Source organism: Heloderma suspectum, chromosome 1 (assembly GCF_057233095.1).
Source record: "Heloderma suspectum isolate Gila_16-S chromosome 1, 16-S_ref, whole genome shotgun sequence".
Classification (NCBI taxonomy): Eukaryota; Metazoa; Chordata; class Lepidosauria; order Squamata; family Helodermatidae; genus Heloderma; species Heloderma suspectum.
The window spans coordinates 185,993,261-186,017,241 of NC_139458.1; the positions used below are offsets into that span (position 1 = coordinate 185,993,261).

The following is a 23,981-nucleotide window of genomic DNA, read 5'->3' on the forward strand; positions in this document are numbered from 1 at the left end:
GTAAGAAAATTGCAAGGACCTGCTAGAGCTCACCTTGAGATTATCCTCCCTAGATCTACTGAGATCTGAAATAAAGGAAGAAAGTCTTGATTACCCTCTTAGAACATTTGTCGTTTCATTATGTGGCAGTTTGCCCTTACTTGAATGATATCAACTGAAAGAGAGCCAAGGTTCAATCCATTTTGTATTTTATTTGCAAGAGAGTCTCAATAAGGGCCTCAGAACAAGTATGTTAAAATACCACATTTCAGCTATTGCCCATTTCCTTAGTTGTAAAGAGGGGAAGATCCATCTCGTAATATCCACATGTTCACAGATTTCTTAATCTGTTCCCAATCCATATGTTTCCTGTCTGGAAGAACCTAAACGTTCTGTCTGATACATCTCGTTGAGCCCTTAGTTACTTCTTTGCCTAGGAAACTGACTCTGAAGAACCACTTTTTAGTGGGGATTACATTTCCCCACAGGATTTCAGAACTTAATGCCCTTTCAGTCAACAAGAATATATGGCTTTTTTAAATAGTAATCCTTAGAATTGATCCTTCCTGTATTCCCATAGTTAACTTGCTTTTCCACAGTCCTGAAGAGATTGTGCTGTCCTCTTTTTTTTCACAATAAGGATGCATGAAGGGCTCTTAGCTTCTGCATTACCAAAACACACATCTGCCCTATTCTAACACCACCGAGACTGTGATATGTGGCCTTTAACATTCTACTTTACTGCCACAACTACTTCTACAAGATCATGTTGTACTACTATTACTTCAGGATTTATGTTATAGAAGCTGTCAGAATGTCATGAAATCTAAGTTTCACACACATCACTTCTGCATTACCTCCTCAGTTGTTTCTTTAAATATGATAGGAATCAATAGACACTTCAGTGGTTATATACTGGAGACAGTAAAGTTAAAGTAGATACAAATACTGCCACTTTATATTCTTTCACAGTCAATTTGATAAATATAGCCTACCATTTTTTACCCCTGATAAAATAAAAATAGTGGAATAGGTCAGATTCCACTATTTTATTTATGGTCCAACTCCTATCTACAATGAAATACATTATTGCATGAAAATATGGCATAGTTGTGAGCTGGCTTCTTTAAATTAATATGAAGATGCCTTGTGATAGCAATATAAAATTTATAGAATATAAGGCACAATTCTCCCTGTGCCCACCAGCATGGTAACATAGGCATGGACACACTTTTGAAATGTTTTGAACAATTAGCTGTAGTTTATTTTTAAAAATATGCACATCTCAACATGAAGCCTTACAAATAAGAACAATACTTACTATGGCTGAGAGCCAGAAAGCTCCTAATATTACCTAATGGCTTGTGCATGACCAGTGGAGTTTTTGACTTTGTTTTTCTTTGAGCGTTTGACCACTATGCCATTTTATGCACCGCTTTTAAAAGTTTGACATGTAGCCTGAGGCAGGGGTGAAGAATGGTGACTGGTGGCATTCAACAACAACAAATCTAAAACCCGTTGGGATGCATCAAACTAGTTACATTGTTCTTTGGATCTTGACCATTGAATTCACCTGGCTGTGAAGCACAGGCTGCATTCGCGCAAAATGATAAATAATTCTCGTTTACCATTCATGAGCAAGCGTGCAGGTGCGTGCTGCTTGATTGCTCCAACTTGAGTCCTCCCATCAGTGGGAACAGCTTCAGTAACCAGGAATTCGCTAGCAAGAAAAGGCTTAATCCACCACCAACCAATCCAGGAATCATCAAAACCTGGCTTCAGGCACTGGCTTGATAGGTGAGCGACAAACCAGGAGTACCCAGCTTGGAAGTAACGCTAAGCTTTTTCCTCCTGGTGAATTTCTTGTTATTGAAGCTGTGCCCACTGGTGGGAGGAAACAAATGGGAGCAATTGGCAGTTACCCAAGTGACAGCACATCATGACATACTGCTGCTTCCAGGTCATTTTCAGAAAGATTTTCAACCTGTGTGGAAGTTGCTGTTGTTCCAATCAGCTATTCCAACCATGCTTTGTAGATGTTCCAAGCCGATAAGAACTGTAACACACACATAGATACATACATACATACATATTTAAGGAAGTACTTGTGTACATTTTGGGAGGAGTGCTGATATCAGAGTGAACCACATTTCGATGTGCAACTATATGGGAGTTGTGTAGGTTCTCTCTAGAACCAGGATGCCCCAAATTTCTCAAGTATTCCTATGAACGTGTGATCATATTGATTAAGGAGTTTCAGTCCTTAACACATCTCTCAATTAAAGCGAAAACTAATATCCCATTGAGTTGCATTTAGCTTCAGTAGTATCAGTTTAGTATTTTAAAAACTCTGCTGATGCCCACTGTTGACTTTTCCATAATTTTGCTGTACAAAGTTGGTGTGAACATTGCACCCCCTGCCCCCAAACAGATTTCTGTCCCTATCAGGAGCATTGGGTATGCTCTGATGCAAAAAGTCCGCTTGATTTGTCTTGGTACAGTGCATGTATACATGCCAAAGACTGAAATTCCTCCACTGAAAAGTGTCAGGAAACCCTTACTGACAGCGTACTTCATTCATGCATTGGAGCTTTTATACCCCAAGAAAATGCTGGATTGGAGTAACTGCATTTACTTATTTTTCTGATTTGATTATGGTTTTCTTCTTAATCACAGAATATATCCAATGCAAAAAAGACTTGGGAAGTATTACAGAGCCATGTGATCAGTGAGCTTTCCAAAGGGAAGGTCTATGAGCAAGAGGAAACTGAAGATACAGCCATGGTATAGTTTATGTATTTTGATTGGTTAACCATAGCTTATTCTAATGCTAACTATATCCGATAATGAAGTTTGCATTTGTCTTTCTCCATCAATACTAAATAGCATTGTTGGAGAAGAAGGCTATCAATGGCTACTAAGCATGATGGCTGTAGATTACCTCCAGTCTCAGAAGCAGTATGTCTATGTATGTCAGTTGCTGGAGAATACACGTGGGAGAGTGCCATTGCATTCAGTTTCTGTTGTGGGCTTCCCACAGGCAGCTGGTTGGCCACTGTGAACAGAATGCTGGACTAGATAGGCCTCTGATCTAGTATGGCTCTTCTTATATTCTTATGTTACACTAATCAGGATTTACTACTTTTTAAAAAATCCTAATTCAGGACAGCACTAGTGCTTGGTGCCCACACTCCATAGAGACATATTTGCAGCACTTCTGCCTGCCTTTCCTCAGGATAACCAGCCTTCTTCAGCACCATCTTTTTGGAGGGGAGCTACCCAGCTGTCAGGTATTATGAAAAGCAAATTTATTTAATTATGTTATAATAATGTAGTGTACATCTAGCGACATCACCAATCCACTGTCTTGTGCTATCCAGGAAATACATACATGCAGAAAATCTTGCAGATGTATTTAAAATATTTCACTGAGATGCAAGGGTTAAACTTGGTAATTTTTATTTGAAGTATCACAATAGTATCACAATAGTAGATGCTATATGAATCTGTATAATGACGGTGAATTCATGCAGTCAAACCGACAGCACTGTTCTTCATGAGATGCATCATAATGGATTGTTGCCTCTTACCACTTCTTGGTTTGGCCCCCATTTTGAATTTGACACATCTGACTCTTCCTCCTTTTATGCTTAATAGGAAGATGAAGAGTTTACTGTCCTTGCCAACTGCCTGGGCTTGTTCCCGTCACCTTTTCAGTCCTCCCAGTTCGCCAGTGCCTCTTGTCTTGATTGGCCAGTGCCAGCCTTTGACATTATATCCCAGTGGTGCTCAGAATTGGTTTCATTTGCAGACAAGCATCCAACACAAGTAAAGGTAGGTAAAGAATTTTCCCACATCTTAATACAGTACTCTGCCAATTGGTTTATGTAGCACTGTTGACCCTTATTTGCCCCTTTAGATTCAATCCCATTAGAATGTATTTTAAAAATTATTTGTAACAAAATAGCACATAGCAGCACAGCCATATGCACAGGCAGTCGATTTTCAACAAACTGATTTTGTTTGGTCTGTGCTGTCACATTGTTTTCTACAAGGTAATGGACTTGATTGGTTTTTTTTTAAGTTTTATTTGAAATGGGAATGGCTGTTTAACTCAGGATTACACACAAGAGAATATCAAGTGAACTAGTCATAAACATTTTCTGGAAAGAAAGATGAGGGCATTGCATTGTAAATAGACCTATGGGAAGCTGAATAAGTGATTTCAGGGACTGGGTAGTGTGAAAAGATGATAAAATTGAAATCTTAATCTCTCTGATAATTATGATTCTGAGAATTGCTCTGTTTCTTTCCACACTGTCGCCTTCTGCCCTGGGTACCAATGGAAAACTAAGATTGAAATAATAATACTAATACTAATACTACTAATAATAAACATTTCTATACCACCCAATAGCCGAAGCTCTCTGGGCAGTTTACAAAGATTAAAAATATTAAAAATACAGTATACAGAGATTAAAAACCATTTACATAAAAAAACCACATGAACAGACAATATACACAAAAGAAACATATATCTAAAACAACTTCAAACAAACAATCTCAGAAGCAAACAGCCATAACCATAAGAAGGTAATAGGCCAGCTTTGGTCCATTTGTAACTTACAACTCAGAGAAATCCCTCAAAGGTGCTATCCTATGCATGTTTAGAAAAAAAAAGTCCTACAGCTTCCAGCAATGTGCCCTAAATTACAGCAGAGAGGGGCAAGAAGACTAAAACATCAAAGAATCTTGTGGCACTAAAGCTAACAAAAATATTATAGCACAAGCTTTTGGGGGCACTGTCCACTTGTTTCTCTGTCTTTATGATATATCATCAAACAATAAATCAGTTCTAGGCTTTGTTTCATACTAGTTTGCATTACTTCAGCATTCATGGACAAGCCACAGCTCACCTTCACTAAAACATGTTCGCTGGGTCTATGGCCAATTCAGCAGCAGTCAGGCAACCATTTACCTAGTAACATATACATTAATAGTATTACTCTTCCTTATGTTGCCCCTGCTGTCAGATTTTTTGTCTCTAGGGAGTGTGTATAGAAATAAAATGGAGTGTGTTGTATACTGAAAGTTCAAACCACATAACCAGGTAGCTGGTTGGCCACTGTGTGAACAGAATGCCAGACTAGATAGGCCCTTGGTCTGATCCAGCAGGGCTCTTCTAAGTTCTAACTACTTTAAGATTAAGAATCTAAAGAAGGCAATATAGTCTAAAAATCCAAAAGGGGAAATGCAAAAGTATCTATCCCTAAGAACATAAGAAGAGCCATGCTGGATCAGACCAAGGGTCCATCTAGTCCAGCATTCTCTTCACACAGGGGCCAACCAGCTGTCGACCAGGAAACCGCAGGCAGAACATGAGTGCAACAGCAGCCTCCCGCCCATGTTCCCCAGCAACTAGTATACATAGGCATATCACCTCTGGTACTGGAGGTAGCACATAGCCATCAAGCCTAGTAGTCATTGATAGCCTTCTCCTTCAGGAATTTGTCTAACCCCCTTTTAAAGCCTTCCAAGTTGGTGGCCATCACTACAACTTGTGGTAGCGAATTCCATAGTTTAACTATGTGGTAAACTTGAGGTAGCGAATTCCATAGTTTATGCGTTATGTGCAGAAGTACTTCCTTTTATCTGTCTTGAATCTCGCACCAATCAGTTTCATGGGATGACTCTGAGTTGTAGTATTATGAAAGGGGGGGGGGGGAGTCTTCCTGCATTCTCCAAACCATGCATAATTTTGTACACCTCTGTCATGTCCCGCCTTACCCTCCTTTTTTCCAAACTAAACAATCCCAGCTGTTGTAACATTCCCTCATAGAGGAGATGCTCCAGCCGCTTGATCATTTTAGTTGCCCTTTTCTGCACTTTTTCCTGTTTTGCAATGTCCCTTTTTAGGTGTGGTCACCAGAACTGTATACAGTATTCCAAGTGTGGCCACACCAAGGGCAGTATGATATTGGCCATTTTATTCTCAATTTCTTTTCTAATTATGCCTAACATGGAGTTTGCCTTTTTTACAGTGGCTGCACACTGGGTTGACACTTTCATCAAGCTGTCCACCTCAACCCCAAAATCTCTTTCTTGGTTGGTTACCGCTAGCTCAGATCCCAATTGAAGTTGGGATTGTTTGCCCCAACATGCATCACTTTAACATTTGCTTATGTTGAATCCCCTCATTTCCACTGCTCTTGTAGACAGTGAGTTTGTACTCTGACTAGTTAGGAATCAGACTACAAAATAACTTCACTGTGAGGGTTTAGAAAGACTGAGCAAGTTATTTCAACAGAAAAAAGTTAAAGGTTAAGTTCTTTGTGATCTCTCTGCATCACACATATGGGCTCTGCACCTGCATGGAGCCCATTCAGGAACCTTTTATAGCTGAGGAATTAGTGATGTTCAAGCTTTCTACCCTCAGGAGATGATTTCTATGTCTATTTGTCACTGAAGCACTCTGTGTATTTGCCATGGAATCCTCCCATCTTGCAGACAACTCTGGGGTGTGGTCTTACGTGCGCTCTGTTCTTCAATCACACAGGATACTAACAAGGCCCGTTGGGGCTAGCTATCGCCTACTTGAACTGAGTGCCTAGAATGTACTTAGCGCTCTTATATAGCAGAATTTTGCAGGGTAATGTCATTCAGGAATGGTAGACATGTGTTCTTCAAGCAGCTTGTACACCATTAATCATTTTCTTCTTTCAGGTAGCCCAGGAATAGAGTTTGGAACCAGCTGCATTAGAAGGACAGCATAATTTAACAACACTTACTAGCTTGATGTACATACAATATGTTTGACTAGTGCTTCATTCAATATAGTCATTTCCATCACAGTAACCTTTTTCAGAATCTGTTAAAATGCTGGATTTTACAGATTAACCTGTTCAACCACAAACAAACCACCAATAATGCAAATAGCAGCTTTGCATAAATAAACAATAAGATAGGACCACCTGATAACTGAACCTGAATTAGCAACAAAATGATAGTTGCTTGCTAATGACGTCAATGTTTTAGTGCAGACCAAGCCAAACTTTCTTCTTTGCTGCCTTTATTCTTTTCTTCTTCTTTTTTTTTTTTTAGGAAAAATACTTGTGAGCTTTTATTCTTGACAATGCTAATGGATGCAAGCTTAGTTTCAGAAATAAACTGCATGGCACACATGGCATATTCAGATCATGTGAATTTCCTCCTACAAAAATATATAATTTGACTTCTTGAGAAATATGTAAATATTGTAATTATTATTTTCTTTTCCTTCCTTTCCCCCCCTTTTTATAGATTTTACTTGTACAGGAACCTAAATGGGACTTACCACGCCTCCTACAATTGCCTGAAAATTATAATACTATTTTCCAGTACTATCACAGAAAGAGTTGTTCAGTCTGCTCCAAGGTTCCTAAAGATCCTGCTGTTTGTCTAGTTTGTGGCACTTTTGTATGTTTGAAAGGACTTTGCTGCAAGCAACAGAGCTACTGTGAATGTGTTTTGGTAAGAGACGACTAATAACAATTATCTGTGCCAAAAAATGAGCCTTTGCTTAGAATCACACAAGAGCAGCTTAGGTCTGAATCAAAAAGAATATTTAAAATACACAGCTAAATTGTTATAATGTTACCTAAAGTCCAAAGCTGGCATATAAGTTGGAGAAGCTACAATAGGTTCCAATGAATCTCTTGCATTGAAAAACCTTGTATAATCATCATAAAGCAAAAGCCCAGTTCTGACTGCTTTCAAACCTGGTGGCATTGGGTTATGTAATTTGGATTACTTCCAGAATGGAATGAATGACCATACCTGTAATCTAAGATCTGTGTCAGAAATGCTTATGTGCCAGCCCATAAAACTGGTTAGGTTGACAAGCACACAAGACAGGGTCTTTTTGGTGGTGGCCCTGTGGTTGTGAACTCTCTTACGGTTAACATTTACTTAGCCTCTTCAGTATTGGCATTCAAGAAGGCTTAAAGACTTATTATTACATTTCCTTAAGCGAATTGTGTAATCTAATACAGTTGACCTTATGCCTCCATTTAGCTGTGTCCACCTTATGTTTACATATTTTACTTAATGTTTGATTGTTTCATTTTTTATACATCACTTTGTGAGGGCTTGGCCCTGAACAGTGACTAATAAGTCATTGGAATAAATAAAATCTTCAGTAAGTCTAATTCCCTATAGCTGAAAACTTAAAAGGCGATTTTTAAAACATATTTCTTTCTTTTTTTTAAATGCGAAGTCTTGTCTAGTAGTTGGGGAGATTCCAGTCTGAAAAGTGGCTAAGAAATGCATTAATTAAATTAAATAAATAGAGAATGGTTTGATAACAGACTCTGTATAGGAGATTGATCATTTCTACAATAAATACTACTTATTTGGCTAATAAATGCCTCTGTTGTTTAAGTAATAGAAATGAGTGTTCTTAAAGTAAAGAAAAAACAAGGATCAAACTGCTAACGTGACTCTGAATTTGCATCATTAGCCTGATGCAAAACCTGCTTCGTGTTTGTTGTAAAGCTATTCACAAGAAATTTTACCCCTTTCTTCTCTTTTAAAATAAAACTAGCATTCCCAAAACTGTGGTGCTGGAACAGGCATATTCCTTTTGATCAATGCATCTGTCATCATCATCATTCGGGGTCATCGTTTTTGCCTTTGGGGTTCCGTTTACTTGGATGCGCATGGTGAAGAAGACAGAGATCTCAGGTAACTCCCACCCACCCCCTTTTTAAAAGACAGCTTAATATGTACTTGCGCCTGTGTGAGCCACTCTCTTATTTGTAAACAGAGCTCCCACTTGAACAGTTCTGTTGTATAACTGAGGTTCCTGGTACAGAGAGGGAAAGAATTGCACATACAGGTACCACCTGTCATGTTCCTTCGTCCTCTCCCTTCGCAGTCAACACACTCCAAGATACCAGGCTTCGGGCTCACTAATTTATTGTAAGGACCAGGTTCCTTACAAATGCAGATTCTCCAGAACTTTCAGGCTACAAAGGAAACCGCTACTCCACACAATTACAAATACCAACAGTGGAAGTTAGAGAAGTTGCCGGCAGTTTGAACAAGAACTTCCCGGCCGGACTAGCTTAGTGGGGACACCCGTCCCTTACATTTGCTCCCTCCTACGTAGGCTGTCACGCATAGCCAAACTGGAGGAGCGTCTGAGCTCTGCCTCTAAGTTTTCCCACTTCAATCTGCAATGGACCTTAGCATCCCTGAAGTCATGCCCCTCACTCGCCTCCTCCCCCAAGACCTGGGTTCTCATGGAGGAGGAAAGTGGGGGGCCCTTCAGGTCGAGCCATCTGTGTGCCAAGGTCCTGAGAAGAACGCCTTGCCATATCTGAGCTCACTAGGGACGGAGCCTCCCCCGGTTCTGGCTGTTCCCATTCCGAGTCTGAGCTGCTAACAACCTCCACATGCTCAGATTCATTCCTGACGCCACCTCCCCCTTGAGAAGCTTGAAGGCCAGATCACCAAACTTTTTTTTTTAATATAATAATTTTATTTTTTATAAAGTGAAAACAACAACAACATAGACACACAATACACACACACTAAAATATTTCTTAAGATTGTAAATATCTACCTTTGGCTCCCCTTACACAACAAATGCTTATTATTATTCTCTACTTCTTATCTTAGTTGTATATCATACATTGAGTTCACAGATATTATCTCATTTCTCTCCTAATTTTTAACCATTTCAGAGTTCAAAATCCACATACATAAATGTCATTTTTCTCTATTTCTTGTACAAATTCTATAAAAGGTTTCCAATCTAACATAAATTTAGTTGCTAATCCTTCTTTAATTATAATAGTAAGTTTTGCCATCTCTGCCAGTTCCATCATTTTCATGATCCACTCGCTCACAGTTGGTATTGTTTCATTCTTCCACTTTTGTGTATACAGTAACCTTGCAGCCATTGTCATGATCACCAAACTGTTTTTAAAAAACAACAACTCCTCTTTGGATTTAAAGGGGACTTGGGAGCTTCTGTGGGGATACCTACTGAGAGGAAAATTCATGTGTGGAGGGTGCACACATGAATTTCTTCTGGTCAAAGAAAGATTGAAACTATTCTCAAAGTTGACCTAGCTGCATGAGCAACCCAAGCAATTGCTTAGGGCAACACACGACATGGGGGACTAAGAAGGACACACACTATCTGAGTGGTCCACTCCGGATCCTTTGTAGTGCCCCAGGGGACATTTAGTGGTCCATTAATGCAGATGCGTAAAGTAACACATTATCTTGGGCCAGCTCTCACTACTGTACTGACTGTTGTTTTTTTTCCTCTGTAGGCGTGGCAAACCTCTCTATATATGTAAAGAAAGATACAAAGTGCTTGAACAACAGTGGGTATCGCATACCTTTGATCACATCAATAAAAGATGGGGGCCACATTATAATGGTTTATAGATCACTAGCCATAATTTGCACCGTCACATCGCCTTTATTATGAATGCTACATGATTGGCGTTAGCTTTAAGTGAATGGTAATTCAGTTTCTTCACTGGGAAGGCGTGAAGCCACGCCATTCTATACAGCCCTACTTCATTTAGGTGCTGGTAATGAGAAGTTTATTAATTAAAAATACAAAGCAATTGGTCCTTCTAATTTGAGTGAAGAATCTAAATTCATTTGATAGGTGTTGGCTTTCTAATCCACTAATAAACAAGCACAAATTGTACTTTAAAAATGCTATTGAGCATTTTATTTTTCCCTGGTGGGGACTGTTTATGCTGAAGCACTGTATATGTGTAGTACACCTGCTAAACATACTGCTTTTTTTCTTTGCCTTTTTTGTGTTGCTTTAAGATTTTGCTTTATGGATCTGTAAGTATACAAGAGTTGTAACACTTTTGATTTGTGAGATTGTATAGAAATGGTCTAAAGAATTTTTAGAGAATATTTCGCTTATTGCCAGAGAGCTATTGAAATAGTTTCAGGCATTGCTGAAAACCTTGTTCATTCTCAGGAATTTCATAGATATACTCCAGAGATTAGTAAAATAGATGTAAAATAGGTAGCTTGCTGCTCTTAATGTAATACAATACATATACAGTATTCTGTCTGACATTTCACTTAGCTTTATTTACTAGTAAATACTAGCACATCCATTTTATCGTCTGTGTATATACAACAATCATAAAATGCCCAGAATGGAAGATCATAATCCCAGCTAAACATGCCATATCTCTCATTTCCATCTAGCTGCATGCTTCAGTTTGGTGGTCATGGGAGACTTGCTGCAAATGAGGCATAATTTGAGAACTTCCCAGTGAGTTCAAGCAGCTTCTTTCTGTTGTATTTAAAAGCAATCACTGCCCTTTTGGCTTGAGTTCCTTAATAGGGTAATAGAGGGTGGGGGAGTGAAACTGTGAGGTGGCAGTGGGTGAATTAATTCTTTTCCCCATGCCCATCTCACATGAGGAATGCCTCTTTAACAGTCCATATGGAGCAACCAAGGCTGCACATGCAGAGCTCCCTTTTTGAACGCTGAAATCCTGCTGATGAGTTGCTGGGGAAGGAAGGGGGAGCAGCGCATGGACTGAGTCGAGCCCCCAGTTCCCCCCTCTCAAATAGCTGATTGTCATACTTGATTGCTGTATCACAGAGGGGAACCGTGTGCTCTGCAGTCCTGTTGCACAAATTTGTCTCCTGCAAGCTAGGGATACGCATGTGGGACCCGCTTCCCACCCACGTTATGGCCCCGGTAAGGTCAGGACACTTGGGAATTAGAGGGCTTTGAAATCCACAGGGGCAGCCTCCATTGAGGAAATCGCCACACAGGCAGAGAAGTTGATACATCCATACTGATATGTTGCTGCCAAACCCTTTTTCTTCCTTCTCACAGAGTAATCAAACATCTGTTGACGCTTTCAGACAGTGCTGTCAGGCACTTCTGATACTTATGTACTTTGACTTACATAGCTTATTCTGTAAAGAAAAGTTTATACATGCACACTAATTTTTTTAAAGTTGTACTCATAAAACCATGTATTTGATTGGAAGCTCTGATAAGACATCAGCTGCTGAAAATCACATAGGAAATAATACGAACAGTAGGAACATTCACATAAAGAGCCTCATAACCTACAAGGTTTTTACAAAAATATAAAGTAAAATACATGGCAATGGTTTCCTGTTTTATATAACATTGTGTGCTAATGCACATATACATTTGGATTCTTCCTACGGGCCTACAGTTCCTTCACCAAGTGAAACATTGACTTTACCAAAACATTGCTACATTTTTAAGATTGTATCAAAAGTTTAGCTTATAATATTTTTATGCATTGCTCACTTATGAGTATCAGGCCATTTTGTAAGCTCAGTGGATGAGCAGAAATATTCTTGACATCTCCCAGCATAACACTATTACAGGGCTCTTGAATTTGACTGCTCTGTGTAGTTTGAAACTTCACAAGCGATGATATCTCCAACAATTGAAGAAAATGTGTTATTTAAAATGGAATGTTTTTTTATTGTGTATATGGGTGTGAAGTAAAATTATTAGCCTTAACTTTAAAATCTTTGTATTTCATGGTGTTCATTTTGATACTGGTGAATTAGTCACTGGTCAGTTTTAAAAAGAAAAGAAAAAAAAGCACTTGTTTGGGAATCCTACTTGAAATACACCTGCATGCTGCTGCCCTAGAAGTTTGATTACTCCCATAAGTTTTTGAAAATCTGCTTCGTTAAGCTTACTTTGAAAAATAACAGGTCCAAACTAGAAGGGGGGGGGTGCGTGTGCTGCTGCTGCTATTCCTCCAATGTACTGGTGTGGTATCTTGTATGAATGATCATTTAAGTACAGTACATTACTGTAGAAACAGAATCAGTCTGACACATCAAAAAGCAAAACTAGAAATACCATAATCAACATTGTAAAATATGTTAATAAAAGTCTACTGTCATTATGTGTGTTTTGACTCCATTTATTGCAGTAGGATATTGGGTTTACATGAAAAAGCAAAACAGCTTGTTTTGGCTGTAGGCCTTGCGTTAGGTTATGACTTCTCCATGTCCAGACACAGGATTCTACCTGCAAGTAATACCCATTTCTAGATTTTATGTACATGAATGTGTTTCCCAACACTTAATTATCATGTTTGTAAACTACCATTCTTCTAAGACAGGATGGGTTCCAGGGGTGGGGGTGGGGAGAACTTTTTCCCCCTCAAAGGCTACATTCCTTCAAAGGTGATCTGTTGGGACTTGCATGTGGGTGATATGTGGGGCTGGAATTGGCAGTCAGTAGGGCTGCATGCTGGTGGTGGGCAGAGCTGGAGCAGAGGTGGGCGGGCTACATCCTTTTATCTGGCTTTTCTTTCTGGAACCCCCTTCTCTCTCCTTTTCTCGCACGCCCTTTCTCTTTCTTGCTGAGTGAATCTGCTTACTTGATTGAACCTGCCTCTCAAGATGATAGAATATTTGGGCTTTTTTGACTGATTGGTTGAGTGGGGCTGATTCTGTTTTTTGGATTGGCTGAAGTGCCACCTGTTGCTAGGTAGCTGTGAGGTGAAATCCAGCAAGGGACTGATGGACTTCAGAACGTGAGTTATGCATTTTAAAATGAAAAAAATAGAGAACTGCTTCTGGTGGTTCCTTGCAGATGGCTTCCCTTCCCCCAGCCTCCACTTTTTATCCAGTATTTTTAAAACTCAGGCTAATTGCCCCACTTTTCCTCTCAATTCCAACTGTTTCCACTCCCACACAATCTCCAAATTGTACGTGCCTCCCCACTTTCTCACTCACTCACTCATACTCGCACACACTTGCACAGAAGAAGAAGCACTTGCAGCTAGATCACAGAGGAAGAGCCTGATGATGCTAGGGGAAATGAAAATGGAAGGAACACAACAATGGGGAAACAAAGGAACAGGAAGGTGAGCTAACTTTGGGGACCACATAAAATCAAGCCAAGAGCCATGTGCAGGCTGGAAGTTCTTCACCTCTGCTTGAAGGAACTTAATCCTGCATACATTGGGTTATCCAATATTATCTTTGCAACAATCTTGTGAGGATACTAACTGCCAGCCCTGAGTTTGAGCATATTGTAACTATATAATGGGGAAGGAGAGAGGTTTGGAGAGTGGTAAAGGAAAAAGAGCCTTTCCCCTTTCCTTCCTACTGAAACATCCTCACAAAGCTAAAGATGTCAAAATTGAGCAACTTGCCTTAATGTTAGCCTACTTGATGTTTTATGGCAGGGGTGGGCAGCTTGTGGCCCTCCAGATATTTTGGCCCACAACTCCCATTATCTCTCACCACTGGCTATGTTGGCTAGGGCTAATGGGAGTTGTAGGCCAAAACATCTGGTGTATCACAAGTTGCTCTCCCCCACGTTCTGGTGGAAAGTTTATGGCCTCAAGCCCCTCTGGCCCTCTTTGTCAATAGGCAATCAATCCAAGTAGCCAAGCTGTGGGTCTGCCTGCCTGCCCAGCCTTCTTCCTTGATGCTTTGATGCAGTCGAAGCAAAACAGAGAGGGATGGTAACTTCCAGTGTCTCTGCTTTCAAGCTGAAAATCATTGATGATGATATTGGAAGGACTAATACTTGAAGGATATAAAGCAATCGTGCTAGCAATCACTTCTTAAGCATATTACCTATTTTAAATCCACTATCTGTTTATACAATAAAATATTGTGGCAAAATCTGCAGTAATCAAATTGAGTACAGTTTTTAGAGAGGGAGCATACAAGTTTTTAAAATGAATCGTGCCAGCAGCGTGGAGCTGTGTGGGAGCAGTAACTACTTGTAGGCTGAAGAAGGCTACAAATGGCCTCAACATTTATTGGTTAAAACCTGGAGAATTTGGTGTGGCATAAGGTTAGGATCCAGTTACTGAGCAGCCTCCTGTTTGCTAACTGCCCCAACTTGCATGCTGGGGATAGCAGTGGGAGTGGCAGGAATCGCAGTCCCATCACAGTACAAACTGATGTTGTGGGTCCATCCCCTGACCTGAGAGTGTTCCAGGTGTGCTGGGCTGGGGCTTTAAGTGACACCCCAAGACCCTTCTGGAGATCTGCCGGTGGGAAAATGAGATCCCACTGCCCATTTAATCCTTCTTTGGATCTGGCCCAATGTTTCCAGTGCCTGCAACAAGAAGTGACATATTTGTGACAGAAGTGTTAATGCAATTAAGTGACAACAAACTACAGAAGATGTAGGGCAGATACAAAAGCCCCAACACATATTTTCAGAAAGAGAGTTTGAGGAATTGAGGCAAATACCGGTGATGAGAGTTGAAGTTCTAGACTTTACTGAGAAACTGAAAACAATAAGTTCCAGATGGTATCCATTCAAGAGTCCTAAAAGAACTCAAATGTGAAATGGCTGATTTTCTAATAAATATGTAATATGTGCCTAAGATTGGTCTCTCTACTGGGAATTAGTCAATATAATGTCCATTAAAAAAAAAAGGATCTTGGGGGCAGGGAGGAGGAATCCAGGAAATTACAGGCTGGTTAGCTTAATGTCTGTCCTGGGTAAATTGGTGGAAAGTATTATTAAATATAAAATTCTCAAGCATATAGAAGGACAAGTCTTGCTGAAGAAGAATCAACCTGGCTTCTGCAAAAGTAAGTCCTGTCTCACTAACCTTTTAGAGTGTGTGGATGGGGTGATCCAGTAGACGTTGTTTACTTGGACTTTCGAAAAGCTTTTGACAAAGTCCCTCACCAAAGACTCCTGAGCAAACATAGCTGTTATGGTACAAGAGGAAAGGTTGGCTTATGGATCAGTAACTGGTTAAAGAACTGGAAGCAGAGAGTAGAAATAAATGGCATTAAAATGGCAAACAGGGTTCAATGTAAGTATGTCTAAAGTGATGCAATTGGGGCAAAAATTCTAAATTCACATATACACTGATGGAATCTGAGCTGGTGATGACTGACAGGAAAGGGATCTTGGGGTCATGATGGATAGCTTAAAAGCATAACCCAGTGTGTAGCTGTTGTGGAAAGGGCAACTTCTATGTTGGGGATCATTAGGAAAGGTATTGAAAATAAAACTGCCAATATAATGCCTTTACACCAAGCTATGGTGTAATCACACTTGGAATACTGTGTTCAGTTTTGATCACTACACCTCAAAATGAACATTGTAGAGCTGGGAACAGCGCAGAAAAGGACAACTAAAATGATCAAGGGGATGGAGCAACTGCCAAATGAGAAACTTTTACAATTTTGGGGGGATTTTAGCTTAAGGGAAGAAGGTGAGTAAGTGGGAACATGATAGAGGTAAATAAAACCATGTTGTGGAGAAAGTGGATAGGGAGGAAAATGCCCCCCTCTCTCATAGTAGAAACTGGGGTGGAGGTGGAGGGAGTGCTGCCTTGACAGATACTGCTTCTCTTCATTACATTTATACACCATGGGAGTTCCTGTGCTCATGCTTAGTTCTTAGATTCTGCATATACATTGGATTTCCTTAGAATTTGCCATGTGGATAAATTCTTCTTGCCTTGTTACATAAGGACATGTCTTAATTGAGAAAATTTCCATGGATTTCAATGGCGGCAATGAGTTAAAGTCTCAAAATAGGCTTTAACTGATTGGGCATCTCTACACCAGCCTAAAATCCTGCATTTAAAATGGGGCTTTCTGCTTCTGTTTTAAATGCAGGATCACAACTGACTCCCTTTACACACACTCCCCTTCCCCGCTCCCCTTCCCCTCTCCTTTTCCCCGTATCTGAGTCTTCCATTATCTTTCATTGATCTCCCTCCTCTTCTTCCTGCTTTAACTCTTGTGACATAGGAAACTGAAGCGGAACACAACAGGGTAATTTGATAGCTCATTATCTGCAATCTGTTTAAAAACAGAACAAAGGGTATTTATGCAGGAGACGCCTTGAATGATCATGGCGTCATGTAAAGAGCCCACAAACTTCTGTGAGGGAGCAATCTCAATTGCAGGATAAAAGCCCGGTATGAAGGAACCCATTGTTACAAGAGCCAGGAGGCAATGTATACGGGGCATTTACTGTGGTACTGCTGTAGCTCACAGATGAGAGTGATGCATGACACAACCCCCACCCCTCAGCAACCTTGTGATATCCTGCTATAAAAGCTGCATTTTCACAAAGACGTTTTGTGACCCATTTTTCTTTTATGATCCATGCGCTGGTAACCTCACAATTAGACTACAGCAATATGCTCTATGTGGGGCTGCCCTCAGGTGTGGTTCAAAAGCTGCAGCTAGTGGAGAATGCAGCAGCTAGGGTGCTCACTCGGACACCTACCTATGCTCACGTAACACCTGTGCTAAAAGGTTGCCTATTAGCTACCAAGCTACATACAAGGTTATGTTATTGTCATATAAAGTCCTAAGCAACCTGGGACCAGGATACCTAGCAGACCGCCTTCCCATATACATACCCAAGTGACATTTAAGATCAGCAGAGGGGGCCTTGCTGGTCATTCCAAAACTAACGGAGTGTGCCATGAAGTACCCAGAGGGTGGGGCCTTCTCTGCAGCAGCTCCCACCATCTGGAAAACCCTCCCTTGTGTTCAGGAAGCAGAAAATGTGACTTCTTTTAAATGCCTCCTGAAAACACACTTGTTCATCCAGGTTTTCCCTGGGCTGCACGTTAATTATGCCACTCCATTTCACTGCTCCTTGATTTTTTACTGTAGTTGGTAGTGTTTTTAATGGTGTGTTTTAATGTTGTTTTTAATATTGCATTTTAATATTGTGAACCACTGATTTTATTATATTCAGCAGCATATAAATACCACAAATAAATGTTTAACACGACTCCCCTGCAGTTCTGTTCAAGTGTGCCCCGTATTCCCAAATGAAATGCATGTAAGTGGGTGTGGCTAGGGGTGTGTCTGTGCCCCAACATTGCAGTGTTTTGATGTTGCATCAGCGTTATGTGGGCTGTGCTTTTTAAATATATTTTAAATATATGCGTTTGACTACACTCGGCTTTTGCTTCCTTAAGAACCAAGAACTGAAGTACAACATGGTCACTTTCCCCCAGAGTTCCCGTAACTGCTATTTTATCCACAAAGTCATCTCTGTTGGTTAGGATCAAGTCAAGGATTGCTGATCCTCTAGTTCCTTCCTCTGCTTTCTTTAGGAGGAAGTTATCTGCCACACAAGTCAGGAATTTCCTGGAGGGGCCATGTTTTGCAGAATTTGTCTCCCAACAAATATCGGGAAAATTGAAGTCCCCCATTACTACTACATCATGCTTCCTTGAAACATTGGCTATTTGCTTTTCCAAAGTTTCATCCTCGTCTTCTCCTTGATTGGGTGGCCGGTAGTAGGCTCTGCCCCTTCATGGATCACTGCCTTGTTGTGGCGAAGGGGCTTGCGTAACTCAGTGAAGCCATAAGCTATGCCGTGCAGGGCCACCCAAGACGGACAGGTCATGGTGGAGAGTTCTGACAAAATGTGGTCCACTGGAGAAGGAAATGGCAAGCCACTCCAGTATTCCTGCCAAGAAAACCCCATGGAACATATCACAAGGCTAAAAGATATGACGCCAGAAGATGAGCCCTTCAGGTCGGAAGGTGTCCAATATACTACTGGGGAAGAGCAGAGGGAATTTCCAAGTAGCGCCAGAAAGAGTGAAGCAGCTGGGCCAAAGCTGAAAGGACACTCAGCTGTGGATGTGTCTGGTGGTGAAAAGAAAATCCGTTGCTGTAAAGAACAATATTGTTTAGGAACTTGGAATGTAAGATCAATGAATCAAGGTAAGTTGGAGGTGGTCAAACATGAGATGGCAAGATTGAACATCGGCATCTTGGGAATCAGCAAACTAAAATGGACAAGCATGGGTGAATTTAATTCAGGTGACCATCATATCTACTACTGTGGGCAAGAATCCCTTAGAAGAAATGGGAGTAGCACTCATAGTCAATAAAAAGGTGGGTAAAACAGTACTGGGGTACAATCTCAAAAACGATAGAATGATCTCAGTACGAATCCAAGGCAAACCATTCAACATCACATTAATTCAAGTCTATGCCCCAACCACTGAGGCTGAAAAAGTTGAGGTTGATCGGTTCTATGAAGACCTACAACGCCTTCTAGAACTAACACCAAAAAAGATGTCCTTTTCATCATAGGGGATTGGAATGCTAAAGTAGGAAGTCAAGAAATCACCGGGATAACAGGCAAGCATGGCCTTGGTGTACAAAATGAAGCAGGACAAAGGCTAATAGAGTTTTGCCAAGAGAACACGCTGGTCATAGCAAACACTCTTTTCCAACAACACAAGAGGCGACTCTACACATGGACATCACCAGATGGTCAATATCGAAATCAGATTGATTATGTCCTTTGCAGCCAAAGATGGAGAAGCTCTATACAGTCAGTAAAAACAAGACCTGGAGCTGACTGTGGCTCAGATCATGAGCTTCTTATTGCAAAATTTTGGCTGAAATTGAAGAACGTAGGGAAAACCACTAAACCATTCAAGTATGACCTAAATCATATCCCTTATGAATATACAGTGGAGGTGAGGAATAGATTTAAGGGATTAGACCTGATAGACAGAGTGCCTGAGGAACTATGGACGGAAGTCCGTAACATTGTTCAGGAGGCAGCAACTCAATCCATCCCAAAGAAAAAGAAATGCAAGAAAGCAAAATGGCTGTCTGATGAGGCTTTACAAGTAGCTGAGGAAAGAAAGGAAGCGAAAAGCAAGGGAGAAAGGGGAAGATATATCCAACTGAATGCAGAGTTCCAGAGAATAGCAAGGAGAGACAAGAAGGCCTTCTTGAATGAACAATGCAAAGAAATTGAGGAAAACAATAGAATGGGAAAGACTAGAGATCTTTTCAAGAAAATCGGAGATATCAAGGGAACATTTTGTGCAAAGACGGGCATGATAAAGGACAAAGAAGGCAGGGACCTAACAGAAGCAGATGAGATTAAGAAGAGGTGGCAAGAATACACAGAAGAACTATACAGGAAAGATCTGAATGGCCCTGATAGCCATGATAGTGCAGTCACTGAACTTGAGCCGGACATCCTAGAGAGTGAAGTCAAGTGGGCCTTAGGAAGCATTACTAACAACAAAGCTAGCGGAGATGACAGTATTCCAGCTGAGCTATTTAAGATCCTAAAAGATGATGCTGTTAAAGTGCTGCACTCAATATGCCAACAAATTTGGAACACTCAACAATGGCTGCAAGACTGGAAAAGGTCAGTTTACATTCCAATTCCAAAGAAGGGCAACGCCAAAGAGTGTTCAAACTACCGTACAATTCTGCTCATTTCACATGTCAGCAAGGTTATGCTCAAAATCCTACAAGCTAGGCTTCAGCAGTATGTGAACTGAGAACTACCGGAAGTACAAGCTGGGTTTCGAAGAGGCAGAGGAACTAGAGATCAAATCGCCAACATTCGCTGCATCATGGAGAAAGCAATTCGAGAAAAACGTCTATTTCTGCTTCATGGACTATGCTAAAGCCTTTGATTGTGTGGATCACAACAAACTGTGGCAAATTCTTAAAGAGATGGGAGTACCAGACCACCTTACCTGTCTCCTGAGAAACCTGTACGAGGGTCAAGAAGCAACAGTAAGAACTGGACGTGGAACAACCAATTGGTTCAAAATTGGGAAAGGAGTACGACAAGGCTGTATATTGTCACCCTGCTTATTTAACTTATATGCAGTGTACATCATGAGAAACGCCGGGTTGGATGAATCACAGGTTGGAATTAAGATTGCTGGGAGAATTATCAACAACCTCAGATACGCAGACGATACCACCCTAATAGCAACTGAAACTCAACATTAAAAAAACTAAGATCATGGCATCTGGCCCCATCACTTCCTGGCATATAGAAGGGGAAGAAATGGAAGCAGTGACAGATTTTATTTTCTTGGGGTCCAAGGTCACCACAGATGGTGACTGTAGCCATGAAATTAAAAGACGCTTGTTCCTTGGGAGGAAAGCTATGGCAAACCTAGACAGCACAGTAAGAAGCAGAGACATCATCTTGCCGACAAAGGTCCACATGATCAAAGCTGTGGTTTTCCCAGTAGTAATGTATGGCTGTGAGAGCTGGACTATAAGGAAGGCTGAGCGCCAAAGAATTGATGCTTTCGAACTGTGGTGCTGGAGAAGACTGTTACGAGTCCCCTGGACTGCAAGGAGGTCAAATCAGTCAGTCCTAAAGGAAATCAACCCTGAGTGCTCATTGGAAGGACAGATACTGAAGCTGAAGCTCAAATATTTTGGCCACCTAATGCGAAGAGAAAACTCCCTGGAAAAGACTCTGATGCTGGGAAAGATAGAAGGCAAAAGGAGAAGGGGACGGCAGAGGATGAGATGGCTAGATAGCATCACCGATGCAATGAATATGAACTTGAGCATGCGCCGGGAGAGAGCAGAGGACAGGAAGGCCTGGCGTGCTGTGGTCCGTGGGGTCACGAAGAGTCGGAAACGACTTAACGACTGTACAACAAGTAGGCTCCAAACACCATGTTCCTTTTATTCTTCGCTCCATTTATTTTAACCCAGATGCTCTTGATGGGGCTACCAAGCTCATCCACCTGTATTCCTGTGCAGAAATATGTATTTTTAACATACAGTGCAACCCCACCTCCCTTTCTGTTCCTCCTGTTCTCTTTGAACAAGTTATATCCTTCAATTGCTGTATTCCAGTCATGAGAGTCATCTCACCAAGTCTCAGTTATACCTATCAAGTCATAATTTCACTCCTGTATTAAGAGTTCAAGTTCGTTCTGTTTGTTTCCCATACTCTGGGCATTAGTATATAGACATCGAAGACCATGTGCTTCATAGTCTGGCTTTCTTCCTACATGTGTCTGAAGACTATTATTGGGTGGTATTAGAGCCGTTCTCTCCGTTGCAGTGCATGAGCCTTCATCCACTGTTACCCCCAACGTCTCCCTTCCCCATAGGATTCAGTTTAAAGCCCTCCTGATGAAGTTCTTCATGCTGTGGCCAAACACTTTCTTTCCAGCCTTTGTGAGGTGCAACCCGTCCCTTGCCAACAGCCCATCTTCCAGGAAGTATAGCCCGTGGTCCCAGAATCCAAATCTCTCTTGTCGGCACCACCTTCGTAGACAGTCATTCACCCAGACTTTTTTCTTTCCTTTTCTATCCCTCTTCTAACTACTGGAAGGATGGATGAGAAAACTATCTGGGCCCTAAAGTTCTTGAGTTTCCTTCCCAGAGCTTCAAAGTCTGACGTGATTTCTTCGTAGCTCCGGTTGGTGGTATCATTTGTTCCCACGTGGATGAGAAGAAAGGGATACCTGTCATTGGGCTTTATGAGTGCAGGCAACCCTTCAGTCATGTCTCTAATACATTCCCCCAGGAGACAGGATACCTGGCAAGTCCACGGGTCTTCGCGACATACTTGGGTTTTGATCCCACGCAGCAAGGAGTCTTCCACTACTACTACTCTTCTTGTTGTTGTTGGCCTTGGTTTCATCACCTCTGCTTGACTGACCTTCAGCCTCTTGCCCGCTCTCATGCAGATTCCCCTGTAATTCTTGTTCTGCAGGCTGTCCTCCAGTCTCATCCTCAAGTACCTGAAAATGGTTCCATAGTTCCAATGCTTCCACTGATGTAGAGTGTCTTCTAGTTCTTCTGCTCCTGTCGCCCTTTTCCAGGGAGTCTCCTCTACATTTTTCCTCACCTCATCATTTCCCTCTTCTGCCTCAGCTTTCTGCTGCTCTTCAAGCTTCTGATCTTCACTTTGCTGCTGTAGTTCCCCCATTCTGTCCATGAACTCTTCGTGTTCTCTTATTCCCTGGAGGGTTGACAGTTGCCGCTCCAGTACTCTTACTTTTTCTTCCAGCAGCATGATCTACTTGCACTTGTTGCAGGTGTAGGCCATGTTGTTCTCAGGCAAGAAAACAAACATTGCACACACCTTGCAGTTCACCACCACTGGAGAGTCTTGTCCTTCCATAACCTCTTTTCCCTTTTTGTGTCTAGCTTTCTGATTGTTCTAGAGTAGCCTGTGCCTGGTCTTCTACTCACTGGAGGTTAAAAACAGAGTCCCGCTAGTATGGAAGTGTGTGTTACAAGACAAATAAAGTAAAAAAAAAATGTTTTTAAAAAAGTTGTGGGCCTCCCCCTTGGCCTCCCCTGCTGAACTCCCCTGGCCAACTCCTGTTTGCTCGCTCTCTGGGAGCTTGCTTGCTTCTATAGTCCCTAGACCAGCTGGAGCAGCAGGAAGGCCAAATCCGATATGATGATAATGTGGTTTTAAATGGAATTGACTCAGAAAGCATCTCTGTGTAGGCAGGTTTGATCAGCATTTCCCAAGATCGGGTGTTGCAGTAACACATATTTATAACTGGGGTGGGGAGGATCTAGATCATCATTGTAATGACCTTCCAGTCACTGATAAAATAAATAAATAAATCCAGAATAGCCTACCTTCACTTCAACTGACAAATGCAAAATTAAGAAAGTCAGGAAATCTGCATACACTTATTCCCATCAAGACTGTCAACCTAGTGAAGAGATGATTTTTCATAATTTGCATACTTCAGTGGGCTACAGAAAAGGATACAAAATGCATACAGGAACTGTCAGAAATCAATAGTGAACAAGGCATATGTATAGACAAAGTGTGTGTGTGTCTTACTCATGAACTCTTAATTATATACTAAATGTGCCTTTTTGTTGATTTCTTGCCCTTCGTCCTTTAACTCTGCATATCAGTTAATTGTTCTATTTGCTGCAGTGTGTGTGTGTGTGTGTGTGTGTGTGTATCTTTGCTCAATGCCAAAAATATAAGTGGAACGGGCATGCTACAGTCATGAATACCAAAGAGTGGTTGTCATGGCAACAATAAACAGGAGAGGGCTGGCCCCATTTAGGTGATATACCTTTCAGAGTCCTCTGGGCAGCAGAGATTAACTTGGATAGGAACATAAAGTGTCCACCCGCCCCGTGCTCTGCCACTGCCTACCATTCTTGAATATCTGGGAATAATCCAATACAAACTTAAAGCATGTTATAAT

The 23,981-nt window shown here is 41.2% G+C and overlaps 1 protein-coding gene across 5 annotated transcripts in view; it reads left to right on the forward strand.

Moving 5' to 3' along the window:
* Positions 1-12,923, forward strand: part of UBR3 (ubiquitin protein ligase E3 component n-recognin 3) — a 128,863-nt gene extending 115,940 nt beyond the window's left edge. For all 5 annotated transcript variants that reach the window (XM_084812492.1, XM_084812511.1, XM_084812520.1 and 2 more), the window contains 6 exons: positions 2,656-2,763; positions 3,144-3,269; positions 3,637-3,813; positions 7,279-7,488; positions 8,561-8,700; positions 10,302-12,923. In XM_084812492.1, coding sequence (XP_084668618.1) covers positions 2,656-2,763; positions 3,144-3,269; positions 3,637-3,813; positions 7,279-7,488; positions 8,561-8,700; positions 10,302-10,419 — 879 coding nt within the window. In that variant the 3' untranslated portion in view covers positions 10,420-12,923. The remainder of the gene's footprint in view (positions 1-2,655; positions 2,764-3,143; positions 3,270-3,636; positions 3,814-7,278; positions 7,489-8,560; positions 8,701-10,301) is intronic.
* The last annotated feature ends 11,058 nt before the right edge of the window (positions 12,924-23,981 follow it).